This window comes from Phodopus roborovskii, unplaced genomic scaffold (genome assembly GCF_943737965.1).
Source record: "Phodopus roborovskii unplaced genomic scaffold, PHOROB, whole genome shotgun sequence".
Taxonomy (NCBI): domain Eukaryota; kingdom Metazoa; phylum Chordata; class Mammalia; order Rodentia; family Cricetidae; genus Phodopus; species Phodopus roborovskii.
Window position 1 is genome coordinate 4,359,077 of NW_026126598.1, and position 21,915 is coordinate 4,380,991.

The following is a 21,915-nucleotide window of genomic DNA, read 5'->3' on the forward strand; positions in this document are numbered from 1 at the left end:
GTGGGCGCAGAGCAGAAGGTGAGGGACAGCACACAGAGGAGCCAGCGGGACGTCAGGAGCAGACGCCATGCGGGTGAGCCAGAGGGAGGAAAGGGTGGCCCAGACGGGAGGAAAAAATGCTCCCAGGCCCTTGCCTGCCCCTATGATGAGTTACCCAGAGTAATGAGGGGAATTTATCTGTCATGGTCACTGATTCTCTGTAGCCCAGGGACAATTACCCTTGAATGCCCAGTGCAGCTGGAGGTGGCCCCACAGTGCCCTTGGTCCTGTGGACTGTTGCCTTCCCAGCACCCCAGCTGAGCATCCACCTCTCCCTTAGCTAAAGGGAACCTGTGTTCTAATGAATGTTGCCTTAACAGACCCAGTGCCTACTTGGTACCTACAAAGATCCAAGGACCATCTCCTCTGCCTCTGCACCTGACATTTATTTACCATGTCTGGCCCATCTGGGCTCAGAAGCTGGCACAGAGCTGGCCACTCTGAGATTGCTACACAAACCCTTTTGCATTCCAGCCTTAGCCTGCATCTCCACATGCACCATTGCCTGCCAGCCCGGGCCTCCGCTTCTGTCTCGTTCCGAAGGACATATTTTGGTGCCAATCACTGCTCTATACCCTCCTTTGGGGAGATGTGGCTAGCTCTAGGAAAGCTGCTCTCACCCCCTGCTGAGGTCTAGGGTTGCCAGCCTTGCCAGCTGCCCCCACTGGTCTGTGGACACCTCAGTCCACGGGGAGTGGGCGGGGGTTGTTTCCTAGCATAGTCTACTGTATGCTCTGCGACTGTCCACAGGTGGGTGGGCGCAGGATCTGATAACTCATGTAGCTTTCTCCTCTATAGCGCAACATTCATGGCTGTTTGGCTCAGGTGTGTTGAGCTCTATGAAGGTGAAGGGTGAAGAATGATAGCTGAAAAAGAGGGTAACACGGGGTAGGCAGGTGAGCTGGAACAGTCCGAGATGAAGGGTCATGTGCTCTGGTCCCTCCAGGAAACCTGGCTTGGCTTAGCCAGTCACTGCCATGTGGGGCTGTGGGTCTAGTATGGCCACAGCTTCCAACTCCCCCTAGCAGTTTCTTCGGAGACTCTCAAAACCCACACCCACAAGAAGCCCGGTGGGCAAGTGGCACACACCTGTGGCTACCCTGCTCCTACTTCCCCTAGGATACTGTTGGGCTGTTTATAAGAGGAAGAGCGGTGGATGGGGCTACACGTCCCGCTTCACAACACCCTTGTTGGCCCTTCCTCTGTTAAGCAGTTCCTGGGAAGCAGCTTTTAATATCTTCCCCTGTCCAGGGAAGTGTCTGGAAGGTAGAAAGCACAGGTGTATGCCTTGCCCTGATCCACCCATGGCTCTTGCTCTAGAACATAGCCTAGGGCAGGTAGGAGTCTCAGGCCAGGAGTCTTCAGAAGAGAGTTGTGTGGAACCCACTGGGAGAGGGGCACAGGGAATGGTGTGAACCATACCATGCAGGGCCACATGGAGGTCCCAAAAGCCCCTGCAAGGACCTCTCTAGGGGAAACGTCCATATGTCCCCATAGAGGCCCTGGGCAGACAGCTGTGATGCGTGTTGTCTTCTGTCCACCACAGCGCAAGATACTGCAGATCTGCAGAAATAAGCCCCGCAGGCTTCACCATCCCCTACCCCCTTCTCACAAAGTAGCCAGCCTTCCATCTCAGATCTCCAGGGGTGGATGGAATGGACTCTCTCCTGGTATGGGGCTCGGGTAATAGACCCAGGAGTGTGTTGTCCTAGGCCTCCTCTGGCCTCAGCCGCGTGGCTCTAGCCTGCATGGATTCCTCCTCTTATGCAAGAATGTGTAGCCCAGGCCCGCAGTGTCAGTTGAGTGCAAACCCAGAAGCTGCACCTGCTGTTTGAGCATGTAAGGCTCAGGCTAGCTTTGTTGTTTATAATTCTATTCCCACTACTGTGGGACTGTGCTGGCTGTGTCCAGGGGTTCCAAATGGATCCCTGAAATTCTAGTACCCAGACTTCTTGGCGAAGCAGACAGGAGCAGCAGGGAACTCCTGAATGCATCCATAAAACAATCCCAGCAAAGGGGCAGAAGGGAGCAGCCCTCAAATTTGGGGCACCCTGTCACGAACTCAGTGCTCACCTTGAGAGCGTTGTGAGAGGTGCCACTGGGCCGGCGCCGGCCCCCATCCTCCAGCTGCATCTCTGTGCACAGCTCCTCCTCATCCTCCTCCATGATGTCCGACAGGTCTGACCCCCGGCTGCTCTCGGTGTGGTAATCGTCTCCATGGCAACAGTGGGGCTATGGTCAAACAGGCACACAGATGGTACTTTTTTCTTATTTATTCATTTTTATTTTTATGTGTATTGAGTGTTTTGACTGTATTCTACATGTGTGCCTAGTGCCCATGGAAGGAGAGAAGAAGGCATTGGCTCCCCTGGAACTGGAGTTACAGACAGTTGTGAGCCACCATGGAGATGCTGGGAATCAAACCTCGGTCTTCTGAAAGAGCTATCCTTAACCACTGAGCTATCTCCAGCTCCTGATGGGACATCTTGTAAATGCCACAGGCTCCCAGGCTATCCTCCCTGAGTCCTGGACCTGTATTTGCCAACTGGTAGAGCCCATGTAACAAGGATTGTGGGACAGAGTGTATGCACAGCTCATCTTGGTGAAGAAAACAAAGCCTGATACAACTTTGTCTAAGCAGCAGAGAGAGGACAGCACAGGCCACCCCACTCTGACAGGCATGAGCATGGCCCTGGACTCTGGAAAAGGCAGAGCAAGCAATATTGACAAGTCACATTAAATGATGCTCAACTTCCAAACTGTCACTTTTGTACTTCACCAGCTGAACAGAGGGCCAACATAGCCAATTCAGATGACTGAGGGCCAGGACACCCATGTGTACATATCTATACAGTGTCACACAAGAGAACATGACAGGGCAAGTAGTCACATGGGGTGACACTGAGACTTTTAAAAGAACTATTGTAATGCAAACAAATGTACAATGTATGCACACATACAGAGACACATGCTCATGTGCATATATTTGTCCACATATAAGAACACACATAGGAACACATTTATATGCACACTCCTCACAATACATATGCACATATTCATAGAGTGATACATAGAAACATATACTGACAAGCATATATATATATATATATGTATATATATATATATATATATATATATATGTTGACACACACAGATGCATCTCCACACACAAGTGCACATAAACATGTACACAATGCTACATGGGAATTCAGTCATTTAGTCACATGTACTTACATATGAGCACATGTGCACAGTTACCATATATGAGCACATAAATAAGCATACTCATGCACATACATATTAAACAGACAAGTAAATATGCATACACACATACAAGCATATACAGACATACATAAAAACACACACACGTGCACCCACGTAAACACACAGGAACACATTTCCACATGTCCATACAGAAACACACATACACATACATATTCATGTACAAAGGGACACACAGACACACACACAGAGGGACATCCACAAACAGGAACACATACACACACCTTACACACTCATAACACAGGCACATGCACTTGTACACACATGCACATATCAAATAGGCACAAGTGCACACACAAACACATGTGCATACATAAACACAGTTATGCATGGGCACACACCCAAGGCAGCTTAGGGAACTATCTTCATAACTCCAAACTCCCATGCCTCCAGCTAAAGCTGCCGCCAGCCAAAGGCTGATGCGGGGTACATGCTCTCACCTGCTTGCCCAGCTCTGACCCTTTCAGGAAGTCATCCACAGATGTCCCTCTCCTCTTGACCTCAGGGGAGGCGTAGCCATCCTCCTCGTCTGAGTTGGCATATTGCCCGGCACCACTTCGCTCTAGGAAGAGGCTCCTTTTCTCTAACTTGGAAAGAGAAAGGGACAAAGATGAGTGGCCATGAGGAGAAGGGCTGGAGGGGACTCCAGAAACACACATTGTTGTTATCCTTACCCCAAGTGCTGAGAGAGGCAAGGAGATCTCCAGAGGTACCCTGGGGAGGCCTCTCTCACACTGAGCCCTGCAGAGCCTTTGGGACAGATGCATGAAATATGCTGAGCTGTGACTCCTTAAGCATGTGACTCTAGGCTGCTGCTGGAGAGTGGGTCCCATGAGGTCCAGGCTCCTGGGGCCAGCTCCTCTGTTCCGCTACCCTCTCTATGAGGCCTCAATCACTCTGAGTATCACTGGAGGGAACCTTACACCTCAGTGGGAAACTTCTTCCTCTGTTGCTTGCCTCGCCTGGCTTTCATTTGGACAGTGACCACTGCATTGAAGCAGGAGCCCGGGAAGGGTCTCTGACCCAGTCTAGCAGCTTCTGGGCTCTCATGAATCTGCTCTGAGACTGCACTAGGCTCCTCTGCCCCTCAGCCATAAGCAACACCCAGTGACCCCAATTCAGACCTGGCTCCAGCCTCACTGAGCCTCAGATTACCCTTCAAGCAGAGTCCCCAAGTTCATGAGTATGTATTGTATCAGTGGCCACTGAAATACCAGATTTCACAGATGGTTTCCTAAAAGGTTCTGGGGCCCTGGAGTCAGGGTAGCTCTGTGTCCTCATGGGTGTACACAGGGCTGAACATGTGTTAAAAACATCCTCCCAGGTGCCCACAACTCCATTACTGACCCTTGGCCATGTATCCTCACCCTCCTGACCCTGACCCTGACCCTGGGAGGAGGGTGCCCTAGCCTTGGCAGACATTCCCAGGGGTCACCATCCTGGTGAGACCCACAGAACAACCAACACTAAGAGGGTCCTGCCAGTAGGTCCCGCTGACAACCTTGCTGGAGACACTTGAGCTTGCCCCAAACATATGTGCATCTGGTAGGTGGATACCTGGGAGAGATGGGAAGGTCCTGGGCCAGTTCAGTCCTGGGTCCTACTCCCCCTGGTGGGGAGGGGCACCCTATAGGTGATTTATTGGGCGCATGTCCTAACCTCACTCAGTCTCCACAGTCACAATAGCCCCTTCCCAACACACACAAATACCCAGGCAGGAACGTTGCAGTGAAAGAATGGGCCCTGCCCAGTTCAGGACAAGAGTGCTAGGCTGAGGTCTAGAGAGCTCTCTGGTAGATCTGTTTCTACCTGCTAGGCACGGGGACAGGTCATACCTCACCCCAAGAGTCCTGGACCAACCCCTCTAGGAAGACACAACTTACCCTGCTGCTTTCAGCCACCCTCTGTGCAGCCTCACGGGCCATGGCCTTGGCGACGGTGGTGGACACAGGGGCTCCTTGTGGCTGAGGGAGGATCCGGCTGGGTGAGGGTGACCTTCTTCCCGGGCCAGCACTATGCATGTCAGGTGGTTCCAACATATGGCCATGTGCAGGGCCTGGTGGCTGGGTCTGCTCCCAGGCCTCATCTACTTTGACGTGGGGACCCAGGTGTTGGTCTTTGGTATCCAGGTCACTTGCTAATGGCTTTGGTGGGGGAGCAGTCCTCGGGTGGGGGGCTGGGGGCACCAGGAGGTCAGGGGGGATGGCAGCCAGGGCAGAATCCATGGACTCGCCCTGTGCAGACAGGGTGCGCACACTCACAGCCTTGGCCTCCAGGCTGCGAAGCCGGACCAGCTCTACTGCCGTGCTGTCTGCTGTGGGGGCGATGACCTCGGCCACCTGCACACAGAGAAAGCCATTGCACAGGCTGTTGGCACCTGTTGGCCCAGCAGTGGCCTCTCCTGAAGCCAGATGTCTGGCAGAAAAAGTCCAATATCTTGAGCCCAACATCTGGCTCAAGTCACTCGCTGAGCTAGCTAGCATGAAACCTGCCCTTAGAGATCACGGAACTTGCACTGGGACAGCCTACAGCTTGCAAGAGGTGAATCATGGGAGAAATGGTTGGGGGCCTCATACCCAAGTCCATCAGCCCAATCTGTCACCAGAGGGGAGAATGGGGTGGCAACAGTTGTGGTGGTCGGAATAGGAACGCCCCCCCCCATGGGCTCGTATATTTGAATGTTTGATCACCAGCGAGTGGCACTATTAGGAGGTGCGGCCTTGTTAGAGGAAGCGAGTGATTAAGGGTGGGTTTGGGGGTTTCAGATGCTCAAGCCAGACCCGGTGTCTCTCTCTCTTCCTGCTTCCCGTGGATACCAATGTAGACCTCTCAGCTACTTCTCCAGCACCACATCTGCCTTTGTGCCTCCAGATGGGATAATGGACTAAACCTCTGAATAGAAGCCAGGCCCAATTCAATGCTTTCACTTATAAGAGTTGCTGTAGTCATGGTGTCTCTTCACAGCAATAAAAACTCCAGTGAACAGATTAACAGAAGCTTTCTAGAGACTTCCTCGGGGTAGAATTTCTCCTTCATGTGCCGGCACAGAGATGGCAGGCTTAGATGGTGGATTCTCCACTCAGGGGCACCAGAGACACAGCTATTTCTCAGAGTCCAGGCCTGGTCACATGCAAATGGAAGGTTGCCTACGTGGGTCTTAACTTGCAAACACACAGTCTGTTAAAAACTGGCAAGCCAGTAACTGCCTGGGAGCCTGATGCTGGTGAATTCAGTATTAGGTGGAGCAGGGCAGTTGTGAGGGAGGCAGAGAGGACACTGGACCTAGGTGGGAACCAAAACAGAATGGGACTTCCTCACTCTCAGACTTGCGGCAGACAGACCCCAGAGTGAAGGCCCAGCTGGGATCTCATGAAGGCTGGTGGAGACTTGAAGCTGGAAGATCCTCGAATTCTCCCTTGAGAATTTGTCCCCCCTCCCTCCCTAAGCCTGCCCCTGCAGGGTTGAGCCTCACACCCCATGCTCACCCTCTGCCCTTTGGCATACACGCCGTATCCTGTGACATTTGCTCCATTGGACAGCCCAGTGGGTGTCAGTGCAGGGGGCTTCCAGGAGACCTGAACAGTGGCGGCTGTGGCTCCAGCTTGGATGGTGACATCTTGTGGTGGGGCCGGGGGCCCTAAGGAAGGAGAGAAAGGGACAGATGCTGTCAGAACATGGTCCTTGGGCCTTTCTTCCCTTGCTTTGTCACACCTGAAAATGGAGCTGTCCATATGGTTGACAAGGAAGAGAAGAAAGGAAAATGGAGGGGAGAACGCTAACAGGCGTCTGTAGGTAATGAAGGCAAGCATTCAGCCGGATGCCCATGCAAGCTGTGCTGCTTCCCAGACCTGGCATCTATTCACCTGCATCCAGGGAAGGGGCCCATTTGCCTCTGAGAAACCTGCTTTTATGCTCCAATTGAATGGAGCTCCTTCTGCTAAAGGACTTGGAAGCCAAGCAGCCCTTGGGTGGTTCCAGAGGAAAGATACCTCTAGCAAACCTCCTCTCCCCACCTCTCTTACTCCTTCTCCTCCTGGCTGTTGCATGTCCCCCATCTTCATGTTCATCACCAATCTCTAGAGACAGCAACCTTTGACCTCACACCACCCATCATACCATTCTATGGAACTGGGAAAACTCGGTGTCAAAAGAGTTCAGCCTGACCCAGATATTTCAAGGGTCTAGACTGGTGGCTTCCTTGGAGGCTGATATCATGTGAACCATGCTCACTGGTTCTTCGGGAAAAAAAAGTGCCCAGAGCCACTAATTCAGGTAGTAGGGAAATACTTCCCAGGTCTCCAAGCCATTCCAGTGGCTGTGGGATAGCCCATATGCCCTCAGAAACCAGAACATAGCATTTTTTACTCCAGACTTGGGGTAGCATTTCCCACCTCTTCTTGACTGAGTCCAGATGGCTTCATTTCGGAAAGAATGCACTCATGAGCTCAAGAGGAAAGCCATACACATCAGAGACCTGACCAAGGCATCCCAGAAGAGAATACCACTCACTGGGGAATGTCCACATGTCAGTCATCCTATGCACTTTGCATGTTTGGTAATATTTGGCCCTTGCCAGAGTCCTTGGACTTATCCACATTATTTCATAATGATATTATAAATGATGTCTTCAACATAATTTTGTAAATGAAGAAACTGAGGCTCAGAAAATCCACTGTGCTACCCAAAGTTAGAAGCTAGATCCTTCTGGTGGCACAGGTCCACACTGCTCTATTGTGACAAAGGTCTCAGAATCTCAGCCTGGATCAGAGTCTATTTTCCCCTGGTGGCTCATGTGTGACCTTTGTCTAAGGAAGGTGTGTTCAGAATGAGCTTCAAAAGCCAAAGTACCCTGTAGGAATGACAGCTGACTCATCATAGAGACAATGACAGGTCAACCAAAGGGGGAATGGCGCCCTCAGAGAAACAAATCATCCAGAACTCAATTCTGTAAGAAGATACATTTGAACATTGAAGGTAAATAGTGAGTTATAAACAAAAGCATAAGGAATCCTAAAGGAGACTCATCAGGGTTAAAAGAAGATGAGAACGGGCAGGAACTTGGGCTGCAAAAAAGAAGACCAGAACACAGTGTAAGTGGCAATTGCATGAGGAAATAAGAAAGGACATTTAAAAAAATTTCTTCAAAGAAATCATTATTTGAAAAAAGAGAAAAGCAATGTATTAAGGGGGCTGTGAAGTACCACGAGCTGCCTGGGCTAATGAATTGGTTCTGGAAGTGGGGTGGTCCCACACACTATCTCAGATCCGAGCATGTTTGCCTCAAGATCTACTTTTCCCCCTATGGATCAGGCTGGCCAGGCTCTATTAACAGGGAGGGAGAAAAACTGCAAATAGCTAAGGGATTAAAGGCACTGTGTGCCTTGTGAACAGGTAGAAGATAAATCATTTTCAACAAACTTTACTGTTTATCCTACAATAATAAAATGTAGGGGAAGAGGGGGTCTGGGGGGCATGGACCTCAAACACAGCGAGAAAACTCAGCCCGAAACTCCAGCCAGCTGCTTCTGCTGTTGATTTCTGCTGGATGCTTGCAAGCCCTTGGTTTGGTGAAATTACTCTTGTTTGTTCTTCCTTCCTTCCCTCAGTCCGGCTACTCCTGTCACCTTGGTAGAATATCCTATCCTAAGTGTCCAGTTTGATGATGCGTTCTACCTGTGTGTGCTTCTCTCTATCTGCTGGCTATTTACTTAACAAACTCATCCAAAACCGGAAGTTCAGCTATGGTAGTTATTCTATAGACCGTATAGAGCAGGCACTTCCAGCGTTGTGAAAGCAGGGCATATTAAAGCAAATTCAAGAGAACAAAAGGAATTATGTCACAATTTAAGGCAATTTATAGTACCTTGAGTGTACATGTATAAAAACTAATCTCTAAAAGGTAAGACTGGGTGTTATTTCTGCCCCCCCAATATATGTGTCTCTCTCTGTGTGTAACATGTAATAGCAATAAGTGGAAACAGAGGTTATGAATTTGAAAAAGAACATAGATAGATATATAGGATGGTGTTGGGGGAGGAAAGGGAAGGGAGAGGTGATGTCATTGTATTATAAACTTAAAGAAAAAGATGTACTTAACCTAAACTGACAAATGAGAAGATACAAGAGCTGAAACACCATGTCTATTAACTACCTTAAACCTAACTTTCAACATCTCTTCAAAGAAAACTATTGGTCTGCATGATTTCCACTGCATCTATCAAATGGTAGATGCCACAAAAAAACTCCACAGGTGCTTGCAGGTGACAAGGTTCCCTGGTCACTACAAGACCCCAGCAGAGGCCTGGTATTCAAACCAAATGATATTATAAGAAAACTGTACGTGAATATCCTCCATGAACATAGATGGAAAACCCCCCAATGAAGTTGGAGAGATGGCTCAGGGTTAAGAGCATCTGCTGCTCTTCAACCTAAGTCCAGTTCCCAGCACCATAGCAGCTGGCTCTCAAACACTTATAATACCAGCTTCTGGGTATCTGATGCCCTCTTCTAGCTTCCTTGGGTAACTGCACACACACGGCTCACATACCTATACTAACACACATATGTGCACATGTGCACACACTTGAGTGCATGCGCACATGTACTCATAATTGAAAATAAATCATTTAAAAACAGGGCTCATCCACCCATAAACACCAAGTTGAACCCTAGAAGCATGAAGTTGTTGAATATTCAAAAGAAGCATAATCACCACATTAACCGAATAAAGAATAACCATGAATTGATAGATGAAGAAATTATCAAGATTGGAAATTTAACTCAATCCTGATAAAAGTGTGGGCACACTGGGGAAAGGAAGGAAGTATCAAACCCCGATGAAGAACAGTGTTCTAGTTTCATTTCTATGGTTGTGATAAAACAATGACAAAAGAAAAAAAAAAAACTTGGGTGAGGAAAGGGTTTATTCAGCTTATATTTCTAGGTCACATTCCATCTCTGAGGGAAGTCATGGGAGGAACTTGCTGCCAAAGTCATGGAGGACCACTGATTACTGACTGGCTCTTTGGCTCATATTCAGCTAGCTTTCTTACACAGTCTATGGCTATCTGCCTAGGGAATGGTGCCTCCTACAGTGGACTGGACCCTTTCATATCAATTAACAGCCAAGGCAATCTCCCACAGGCATGCCCATAGGCCATTGTGATAAACAACTCCTCGAGGCTCTCCTCCTACTTGACTCTAGGCTGTGTCATGTCGACGGTTAAAGTTAACTAGAACACATAGTTACAGAGTTCCCGTGACCAATGGCCAACAGTAAACAATTCCACAGTTTTCATGGCATATTTTGGTTTTGTTCTAGTCTTCTTCCTGAGGATAGTCTCACTGGGTTGGCAGAGAACCATCTAGTCTTTTATTCTTCTTTTGGACATAAAAACATCCTTATGCATGTGTGTGCCTTGTACTTGTGTGGGCTGCCTTTGCCTCACAAACTTATTAGGGTGCATGCAGCAGCCACCAATATCACTCCGGGACACAGAAGAGGCGAACCCACTGAAATAGGAGCATTGGGTCCTCTCTATACCAGGGCACCTCCAGAAGCCTGATGTTTGCTGGCCCCAAGCATATTGGAGAGGGTGAAAGAGGGCACACTCTCTCCCAGTTACAGCCAAGAAGGCAGAGGAGAGACAAGTCTGCCCGGCGGCAGCTTTGGTGGACTGCTTCACTGTCTTTCACACCGTCCGTTGGTAAATGTTTATTTATATCCAAAACCAAGAAAGAAGGGACAGCGTTAGAAAGAGGTGTGAGCTCTTCAACTCATGACTTCCCCTAGGGTTGTTTGAGGAGGTATGAGGTATAGAGTGTGGCTTTCCAGGCCTAGATGTGGCCTCATTCCCTCCCATCTATTCTAGGACAGCCCCTGACAGATCAAGTGTTGAGGGTGCATCCCCAAATGCTATCCAAGAGCCAACTCTAAATCCATGAACAGGCACCCATGCTCTGAACTTCCCAGAGGATTTGAGGATTTTCAAGGATAACACAGACTCCTATGGTCACCTCCTCCTGCCTTTTCCTACCCGCGCAGGATGAGCTCTAGCATCCTTTCCTCATAGAACCCCACCCCCACCCCCACCCCCGCTGAGGATATGGCTCACCTGCAGGCAGTGTAGAGAACTCCACACAGGCCTCCTTCTTCTCCCTCTGCTCCAGGGGCAGCTGCCAGGGCATCTGATGGGGCTGGGCCAAGACCTTCACCTTGTAAGCCATGTTAGGTCTGAGGTTGAAGAACTGATACTTGTACCTGGCTGCCTTTACTATGTCCAGTTCCTCCTCATTGAGGAAGATGACATGGCTGTAGTTACTGTTGGTAGGCAGCCATGAGAGCTGGGCAGAGATCTGTGTGATGTTGTCCACACGCAGCTGGGATGGTGCCACTACTACATCCTTGCCCACCAGCAGTGTGCACTGTAGCTCATCTGAGTTGCCCCGGCTTGTGACACACTGCACAGAGATGCGGTAGGTGCAGGCGGCTGTGTTAAGTTTCTCAATTAATGCCTTGGTTCTCCTGCCCAGGGCTAGGCTCATGCGTGTCTCCTTGTCTACCAGCACATTATAACTGCTCACAGTGCCCCAGCCAGGTGGGACAGCAGGGGGATCCCAGCCCACGATGACACTTTTGGCAAGCTGTTTGATAAGGGTGATTTTCCTAGGGTAAGGCACAATGTCTTCTCCGATGTCATCAATGCTCATGTCCAGAGTCCCCCCATCATTATCGGTGATGCCAGAGTCTACTTGAGTTGGGGAGTGAAGATGAAGGATACTGTCATGCTCTAGGCTGATGCCAGAGTGGTTGAGAAAGTTCTGGTCCTGCTCACTCCCCAGAGTACCAGCCAACCGTGACTCATTGTCCTGGATGAAATCCACAAAATTGGAGGGCACCAAGCCCCTCTGCCCATCCAGCAGCTCCCCTATAGGATACAAGAACAGATGTTACTCTCCATCCCCCAGGACTCTGGACCCCACAGCATGGCACAAAGCAAAGCATCACAGGAGTTCACATTCCTGTCCCCTCCATACCTTCTGTCTGCAATAACCCCATCCATCACCAAGTCTGATTTCCTCAGTCAGCCCTATGAGAATCTGGGTGTACACACCAAGCACATGCTAGTAACAAGGAAGCTGTTCAATAGGAATAAAAGCTCATGTTGACTGAGTGCCCAGCATTGGAAAAACCCAGCACACAGTTGGTGTTCAATAAATGTCAAGATGAAGAAACATGTCAAATCCATGGCTTTTGGAGATTAACAAATGTCTACCATTTTTAATCATAGGATCATGTGAATAGGGATTTAAAGGTAGCTCCCTATTGGGTAAATCACCCAAGCACCTAGGTCCCTAGCATCCATCCAATGTGAAATAAAAACACTGGATTGTTATCAAAGTGTCAGAGACAATTAGAGTTGCCATTAAGTTGTGTGACATAAGCAAATGCTATATGTTCCAAACACTTCCTAGCTTTTGTTGAGGTGAGTGGCCTTTTTTATTCTAGAAAGCAGCTGAACTCTGTCTTTCTGCCTCTGTCTCTCTGTCTGTCTGTCTGTCTGTCTGTCTGTCTCTGTGTGTGTGTGTGTGTGTGTGTGTGTGTGTGTGCGCGCGCGCGCGCGCACATGCGCACGTGCGCTCGCACGCATGTGCTCTTGAATTAATGGGACTCATTTATCATAGCATACCTTCCAAGAGAGGCCAGGTGACCCCAGGAGGTTGTGGCACCATGACCATTGGATTTCTCCCTGCCTTGAGAGATCTGTGACATGGCATGTACAGGGCAAATTAAGATTTGTATTCTGTTCCTAACCTCTACTTAGGGTATAGGTCTTAAGGCAGTCAATCCTTTGCACCAAAGTCTGACACATGGAAGTGATGCTGGTAATGACGTTGTTAACAATAAAGATGGAGTTGATAGTGGTGGTGATGATGATGGTGGGTGTTGTGATAATAATGATAATATGGTAGTGATAGTGATATGGTAATATTGTTGATAATAATTGTGGTGCTGGTGATGATGGTAATAATGATAGTGGTAGTAATGATGATATGATAACAATAATGATGCCAGTGGTGATAATAATGGTGATTGATAATGGTGATGGTGATGATGGTGATTATGATAGTGGTGATGTTGATGGGAACCATGATGGTGGAGACAGAGGTGATAAGGGTAATTATGACAGTGGTGATGATGTGGATGGTGATGACAGTATCTAACATTATTGAGCAATGACCATGTACAAGGCAATGTTCCAAGCACTTCCTAGCATCCAACCCATCTTGTAGACATTGAGAACAGTGAGTGCTATTGCTCTCGCCATCCTGCAATGGGAAAGATGGAGGCACAGAGAACAGAAACAAGTCCCACGGTCACACAGACCATCAAAACCTGAGTTTGGGAACCCCTTTGAGTGAGGCCCTCAGAGCCTTTAGGTGGGTACAATGCATGATGGCAAAGTTTCAGGGACTTCAACTAGGTCATCTGGCAGTAGAGCTGGGCACTCTGCTGACCCTAAGGTGAGATCTGCTAGGGCTATACATCCAAGAAGAGGGCTGCCCACTCACTCGGCCTCAGCTTATGATGTCACAGGAACAAAGCAACCTCCCATAAGTGGGCATCCAGAAAATGAGACCCAGAGCTCCCATGTACTCTGAGATGCAATCCAAACTCATGCAAGAGAAAACTAGCTCAACAATGGTCCCTCCTGCTCAGGACACTAGGACAAGACCAGGCTTTCCCACAGAGCAGAAGGGCCATGGGATGGACAACTCCAACTAGACTCAGGAAGCAGGGTCTGGAGAGATGGCTCAATGCTTAAGAGCATGGGATGCTCATCCAGGGGACCTGGGTTCAATTCCTAGCACCCACTCCATGACTTACAACCACCTGCAACTCTAGTTCCAGGGGGTCTGATGCCCTCTTCAGGTCTTCCCAGGTACTGCACACATGTGATACACAGACATACATGCAGGCAAAACACCCATACACATAAAATACAAATAAAACCAGAAAGCTGATTGTGGGCAGCAGTACTGCTGTCAGGCTAAAAGGCAACAAAGCAGAGGGCTTCTGGGTAGACGGAGCCCAGTTCCTTTCTGTAAACTCTAGGGGCGAGAAGAATGAGAAGGGGGTGTCAGGGAATGAGGTTGGACCTCTGAACTAACAACAGCCTCAAGGCCCCCAAGAACAGGAAAGCCGCACTCAGTGAGGTCATATGATGGTTCCACCATAGATGACACAGATGGGCACTTTGGGAAACAGGATGGTTCTTATTACCCACCAGTCCCCTGTCCTCAGAATTACAGAAAAGGTTTAAGAAATAAGTTTGGGATCAAGATCATAACAGGAACCAACCCACAGAGACAGCTGACCCAAGCACATAGGAGTTGGAGTTCAGGGACTTCAGACTAACACCTAGGGAGCCTGCATGTGACCGAGCTAGACCCTCTGTGTGTGGGGGACAGTTTCATAGCTTGGTCTGTTTGCGAGGCCCCTAACAGTGGGACTATGACCAGTCCCTGGTGCATGAGCTGGCTCTTTGTATTCCCTATGGGAGGGAATGCCTTGCTCAGCCTTGACACAGTGGGGAGGAGCTTGGTCCTGCCTCGACTTGGTATGCCAGGTGTTGCTGACTGGCCATGGGAGGCCTTACTTTTTCTGAGGAGTGGATAGGAGGTGGAAAAGAGGTTGGGGGAGGGAATGGGAGGTGAGGAGGGAGGGGAAACTGATTGGTATGTAAAATAAATAAAAAGTTTAAATTATAAAAAGAAAAATAAGTTTATCTGTATAGAGCATGTACAGAGTCTGTCTGCAGTCTGATTGTCACAGGCAGGTACTTTACTGTGTGTGTCAGAAGTCATCTAGGAAGGAGTCCCAGTGCACAGGAGGAGGCACCCAGGTTATATGCAAACACCGCATGATTTTAAAATGGACTCAAGCATCCTTGAGGTTGAGTGTTGACCTGTTCCCCATGGATAATGAGAGGTGGCTATAGAGCATCTATCAGCATCAATGTCAGTGCGCAGATGCCCAGGAACTCTGCCAAGATGAATACTTGAGGCTCCCAAGTACCAGCCATCTATTGCCATTAACACTTGGAAAGACAGCTCTACTGTCCTGGCAATTAACACAGAGGGAGACTGGGACCTCTGGGGATAGGGAGGGACAGAACAGAGAGCTAGCAGCCAGGAACATGTGGGAACCTGGCGCATCTCCCAGGGCCCGGGCATGCTGGTCTTCTGCCTGGAACAAGCCAGTGCCCACCAACCGCAGCACAGCCACAGACCTTCATAGAACCCATCCTCATCCATGTCCCCATAGACGTAGAGGTACTTTCCCGCCGTGAGAGGCAGCTCAGCTTCCGGGTTCTCATTGGGCCCATCAAAGGGGTTATAACTGTGGGAAGAAGCAGTTTGCATGTTAGTGGCCCTGGTCATGGTCTGCCAGCATGTGGTCCTCACATCTGTTACCCCTCAAATGGTGCCATAGCTCATGTTAGTGAGATCCTATGTCTTCTCTCAAGTCTCTTCTGGCTAGCTCACACCAATAGTTAAAGGTGATATTTTGTTTATTGTCCAACAAATAATGCTAACCTGAAGTTCAGAATGCAAAGCTAGCCACACTAGTCAGCCATAGAGGCCAGGCAGTGGTGGTATACACCTTTAATCCCAACATTAGAGAGGAATGTAAGGAAGGATGAGACAGGAACTCTCTCTCTCTTTTTCGCTCTCTCTCTGAAGATTTTGTAGAGGTAAGAGCTCTCTAGTAGCTGGCTGATTTGCTTTTCTGATCTTCAGCTTGAACCCCAATATCTGTCTCTGGTTTTCATTATTTATGCTACACGTAATTCTGAAGCCCCTGAGAGCTCTTTGAATCTGAGGACATCTTGTCCAGACATCTTGTTTCCATGCGTCTCTTCACCTGAACTATACATTTCCAAATTAGTGTGCTGCTACAAACAGAGTAAACACCATTGCTTTTATTTGTTACGATTTACTTCTTTATGTGTATGTGTCTGGGTGTGTATATGTGCATGTTCATGTGTGGTGTCTGTGGAAGCCAGAAGAGGGCACTGAGCTGGAGTTGCAAGCAATTGCGAGCTGCCTGAAGTGGGTGCTTGGAATTGAACCTGCATCCTCTGGAAGGACATTGATGACTCTTGACAGCTAAGTCATCTCTCCAGTTCAATTATGTTGCCTCTAAATATGTATTAACTGAAGAAGAGCATTATGCATGCTACTTACCTTTTTTTTTCAGCTTACAATGTAGGACATTGTATTTCTATTTTATGAAGTCTGCCATTGCCTTTTTTAGTTTTTGTATAGAATTTCACTGTTGAGGTCACCAAACTTAATGTAATTGTTTTTTCTAATATCAAAATGTAGACACTGCTTCTAACTCCTAAATAGTAATTTATTCAGTATCCTATCAAATGTCCTTATGACATCTCTTTGCACACTTTCACAAAGAAAAAAATTCCAGAAACTGCATTTGTTTGATCAACCGTATGATCTACTGAGTACTTCTAAGATACGATGCCTGGGATTTGGGCAAGATAATAGAGGGTGGGGAATGGGAGGCATTGATGGAGGTTCTGGGCACGGTCTCCCCAGTGACATTCTGTTTGCCACCTGTTGTGGATTAAGTGATATCCCCCAAAAAGATCTGCCACAAGTCTCAGCTCCTGATCTCTGTGAATGTGGCCTCGTTTGCCAAGAGTTCCCTGCACACTTCACCCAGGTGAGAAAATATCACACTGGCCAGGATGGAGATTAATGCATGAGACACAGGAACACACATAGAAGAGGAGGCCATGGGAAAGTGCAGACAGAGACCAGAGAGATGCAGCAACAAGCTACGGGTACTAGAGCCACCAGAGCCTGAAAAGGACCCAAGACTCTCCCCAAGAGTCTTCCTGGAGCCATGGCCATGGGGCACCTTAATTCAGCTGCTGACCTCGGGAGTGTGAGGGAGCAAGCCCCTGGGTGCTCAACTTTAGACACTGAGTCACAGAGGCTCGGTGGAACGAAGTGTGGTCTCATCCTGTGCATGTGCACTCTCTGCCTCTCACCTGCTTCTTCTGCCTCAGCACTCAGGGTGGAGGATGTGGTGTTGCATCCCTACCTGTATCGGGCAACACACAGGTGCACCTTCCCCGAGCTGCTTTGCTTGGAGTTGTTAGAGTTCCGGTCATTGTCCATCTGTGAGGGCAGTGATGGTGGTTTGTAGTTAATGCTACCGAAGGTTGCATTTCACCACACACACACACACACACACACACACACACACACACACACACACACACACACACAGTGACACGGCACCATCCATGATGACATTCACGAAATCTGTCCGTAGCCTCACTGAGCTTCATTGGGAAAATAGCCCAGTCTATGACACTCTCATGAAATAGGAACCACATCCACTGACCTTTGCTGGAACCCTAGCCTGAGCATCAGCAGAGACTTGGGTGCCCTCCCCATGTACTATAGCCTGAGACACCGGAATGTCATGGCGGAAGACAAAGGTGACCACACCCTCTGCTTGCAGAGGGCTCTTCCTAGGGAGGACCCCATTTGCCATCTCCAGTGGCATTCAGTAAGCCACAGGGACCCACGGGAAAGGGAAAAGTAGGAACCCTCTTGATAAGTACTTTGAAAATCCCCAGTTGTGGGGTTTCTCCACACGCAGTAAGCCAAATCCAGCCAAATTAATAAGACCAGGTTTAATCTGAGCAAAGCAACTCCTGGGCGATTCTTGGAGGAGGAAGGCAGGAGAGAAATCACGTGTCAGGGCTATGGGCCTGGTCTTAAATACCTTGAGCATCTGGGGGAGGGGGAGGGAGCTGCTGCTTTCTCAGGGACAGGTCTGTAGAGAGAGAGGTGGAGCCAAAGCAGAACTCCCTTCTAAATACCTCTCATTGCCTCTCTTTCACCCTGGGGTCTCGGCATCTGCAGAATTTAAGGCCACTGCCAGCACAGTCCCTATTGCAGCAATCCCAGGGCGTGCGGCCATAGGCCTCTGAGATAAGGGCACTCTCACTCAGCCTCAGGTAAAAGGGAGATTGAGCTATAGTGTCCTAGAGAAGGCAAGTCCCCTCCCATCCCCTATGTGTGTGGGAGGCAGGGTGCTCCTTCGTGGCGCCTATCAAGCCATGCCACTCCTTCCTGGGAGCGCTCCAGCACCATCCTGTTTGACTTACACAGGGACTAATGCTGTTCAAGGGACCAAAGCGACACCTATCCCCACCCCCACCACCTCCCAGCCCTACTCAGCCAACCAAAAGCCTGGCTTCTCAGGCATACAGTGACACCAAGGAGGAACCCTCCTGGTTTCACAGCCCCTCCCTGTCCAATCAGAAGTCCCCATAGCCAGTTCTGCTGTCTGTAGAACCCTCACGGGGGCTTGGCTGTTCAGATACTGATGGGGTGCTGTATCCTTACCCACCACTTGTATCCCCCTCATAATATCCAGGGTCTCCTCTGCCTCTCAACAGCAGGTCCCTACTTCCTGACCCATGGTGAGGGATGTAGAAAATTAGTGGAACAAAGCAGGACCAGGGTGAGTGGGAGAAAGGAAGAGGGCGTGGAGGGAAGGATGAAGGAGTGGGGCATAGACATCCATCCTTCCAGATTCAGTCTGGAGCTGGCTAAGTGGGACTCACCTCGGACTCAAATCTGCATCTTGGGCTGCTGGATCGTAACAGGAAGGAGGGCTTCACACACGGAGGCTCCAGTTTGTTCCCAGACAACGGGATATAGTCACCAATCACAGAATAGTGTCCAGTGGGGCCCTCGTGACCTGGCCAGGACACAATAGTGGATGGGGAAGGAGATGGGCCATCAGATCAGTGTGCTAGCTAGTTTCCTTCCCTGTACTTTCCTCTCTCTGGTGTCCATGTCAGGTCCACCCATGTCCCAGTTCCCTCGGGCTGGTTCACTATAGCCCCGGATCATCATGGGTAGCATACAGGCTGGCTGGACTGAAGGCTTGGCGATGACATGTGATATGAGCCACAAGAAGGTCCAATCAGGGAAGGTTAGTGCATCCTGAGCATGGGGTCTTTTCCTTCTGTTGGCTTGAAGGCTCAGTGACCCCACAGCCTTTCTGATTGGGATAGGAAAGAACACAGTGTGCCCACAGAGCTGGGCACTGTAATATGGAAAGGCAGAGCCTGTGACATCACCAAAGGTACCTGAGTAAACCTGTATCTGAAGCTACAGTCTGGCTTTTCACCTCTTGGATGACAATTACCTTACTACTCATACTGGTTTATGGTGAAATCTGTTGTCACTTGGACCAAAAATAAAAAAGTCCCAACTTGTTCAATTACCAACTTTCTGGCTAGAAATTATTTGATAGGTTTCTCAGTACCAAAGCATGTACTATCCTCACAGTGTGTTACTAAGGCCAGGTCTGGAGCACACTGACCCAGGATGGCCTGATCTACACTCTAAAGCCACACTCTATTAAATCAGAATCTAAACATGAAGTACGGCCTGTCCTTCCCTGGCGTCCTTTGCTGCCTCCAAGTCAGCATGTCTCTTGTTTGGGACATCCAGCCTCTTCCTGAACTGCCACATCAAGAAGTTACTTTACTCAGGGACAGGACACCCCCCCCCACTACCTCCAAGGCCAAGTCAGGAAATAAAAAGTGACTAAAGCCAATGCAATTAGCTACCCAGTAAATGCCTTAAATAAAGAGGAAAGTCCTGCCGCTCCCACCAGTGTGGAATTACCTGGAATGCCTTATTCAAAATAAAATAATCTAGATACCAGAAGATGCAGACTACACTGGCCAGTCACATGCGGACTCTGATGATGTCAGAGTCCTAGAAGCAGAGGGAGAAAGTGGTGGCCAGCGGGGCAAGGGAGAGGGATGGTGGAGAAATGTTAGTGGCAAAGTCCTGACCTTCAAGGTGAATAGGTTTAGGTCTTGGTATTCAATACTCCATCTACAGTGCATCAGACTATATTGCTCCCAAACACAACCAAGAAGCACACACTCTCGGTCCCATGGCACATGGGCACATCTCTAAGGGACTATCTAGGTTGGTAAACCAATATGTTAGAGCTAATTAGAATAGCAGAGGGTGTTCACAAGCAGATACACCATAAAAGAAAACGCCTTTCTCTTATTGGGTGGGGAACTCTATAAGACCCTCCCTCAGCAGTCATGAACTGTCTATAAATCCTCAGAGAGGAGGCAGGGCCTCATGAGGCCATTCACAGCAGGAAGTTAATGGACCCAGTCTTGTGCAGCTCTCTCCCGTAGATGATCGCAGCTGCTGAAAATTCAAGAGGGCATCAGCCACTTCATGCCTGAGAAGAGCGGTCGGTGCACACCTGTGGCTGGTGCCAAGAATTTGCATTCCTTCTGAGTCAAAACTGGACACATGCCAGGTAGAGGTACCTGGGTGACCACCCCTCCCCCAAAGAAACTTTCAGCTAAGCGTTAGGTGGCCTTCTAGGACTTTGCCTTTCCTGAAGGGGTGATCTGTGTGACTCCCTTGCAGCTAGGATGCAAAATAGGAAGCTGCAGGTTCTCTGGAGAGAACAGAAGCTGTCTTGTGCCTTTCATAGCTTGAATACGGAGCCCAACCATCCCTTCTAGAATAGTCTTCTTTCTACCTCATAGTCTATATGCAAGCATCTGTCTGGGCCAGAAGCCACCTTGAAGCCTATCTGATCTCTTGCAAGGCTTCCTACAGGACCCTGCCTTCTAACAGACATCACAATCTTGGCACCCAGACACCTCCTGGATGAATTCTGTTCAGTAAACAACTAGAAGGCCTTGGGCAGCCCCATTCCCTCCATCTTGTTTCTCATAGCAAAGTCACTAGTGCTGTCTGTCAGTCCCTGCAATTCGAGAGCTAGAAGGAAAGATGTTAATAGCTGAGGAGCTGGGGAAAAGAACTCCATTGATGATGACACAGAGCAATGAGCACTGCCTAGTTTTTATAATTAAAAAAAAAAAAATACCAGGAGCACCTCTCCATTTTGATAAGAACCAGGAGAGACTGAAAATTGTCTTAACATAGTTACAAAAGGAAGTCTGGCATTTGGATCCCTAATTGCTCCCCTAATTGAAATAAATCAACAACTTGGGGGTATGTTTTTGTTTTTAACACAGAGTCTTGCACTATAGCCAAGACTCTTCAGGAAGTAGCTGCAGTTTTCTGCTATCGGCTACTCAAGTGCTGGATTACAGGTATGAGCCTATAATCTGGAGGAAAAGGGGGGGGATAGTTTAGTTGATAGTGTTTGCCACACCAGCATGAAGAATTGAGTTCTATCTCCAGCACCCATGCAAAAAGCTAGACATGGCAGCATATCTCAGAATTCCAGTGCTGGAGCCATGGAGATAAGCATATTCCTGGAGTTCATTTGGACTTGCCAGTCATCTTAGACTAATCCACAAACCCTGGGACAATGCGTGACCCTGTCTCAAAGCAAGGTGGATAGATCCTGAGAAACATCATCAAAGACTGACCTCTGTCTTCTACATGTATGTACTCACACATGTGTGTGCACCATACCCACACAAACATGCTCCCCCCGATACTAGAGTATTCAAGCCACTCTAT

The 21,915-nt window shown here is 48.8% G+C and overlaps 1 protein-coding gene across 7 annotated transcripts in view; it reads right to left on the reverse strand.

The window, feature by feature from the left end:
• The window catches only part of Rimbp2 (RIMS binding protein 2), a 79,623-nt gene that overhangs the window by 23,176 nt on the left and 34,532 nt on the right, over nucleotides 1-21,915 (reverse strand). For all 7 annotated transcript variants that reach the window (XM_051205080.1, XM_051205084.1, XM_051205083.1 and 4 more), the window contains exons 6-13: nucleotides 18,993-19,129; nucleotides 17,453-17,529; nucleotides 15,615-15,724; nucleotides 11,436-12,248; nucleotides 6,807-6,958; nucleotides 5,205-5,660; nucleotides 3,762-3,908; nucleotides 2,113-2,271 (exon numbers count right to left, since the gene is read on the reverse strand). In XM_051205080.1, coding sequence (XP_051061037.1) covers nucleotides 2,113-2,271; nucleotides 3,762-3,908; nucleotides 5,205-5,660; nucleotides 6,807-6,958; nucleotides 11,436-12,248; nucleotides 15,615-15,724; nucleotides 17,453-17,529; nucleotides 18,993-19,129 — 2,051 coding nt within the window. The remainder of the gene's footprint in view (nucleotides 1-2,112; nucleotides 2,272-3,761; nucleotides 3,909-5,204; nucleotides 5,661-6,806; nucleotides 6,959-11,435; nucleotides 12,249-15,614; nucleotides 15,725-17,452; nucleotides 17,530-18,992; nucleotides 19,130-21,915) is intronic.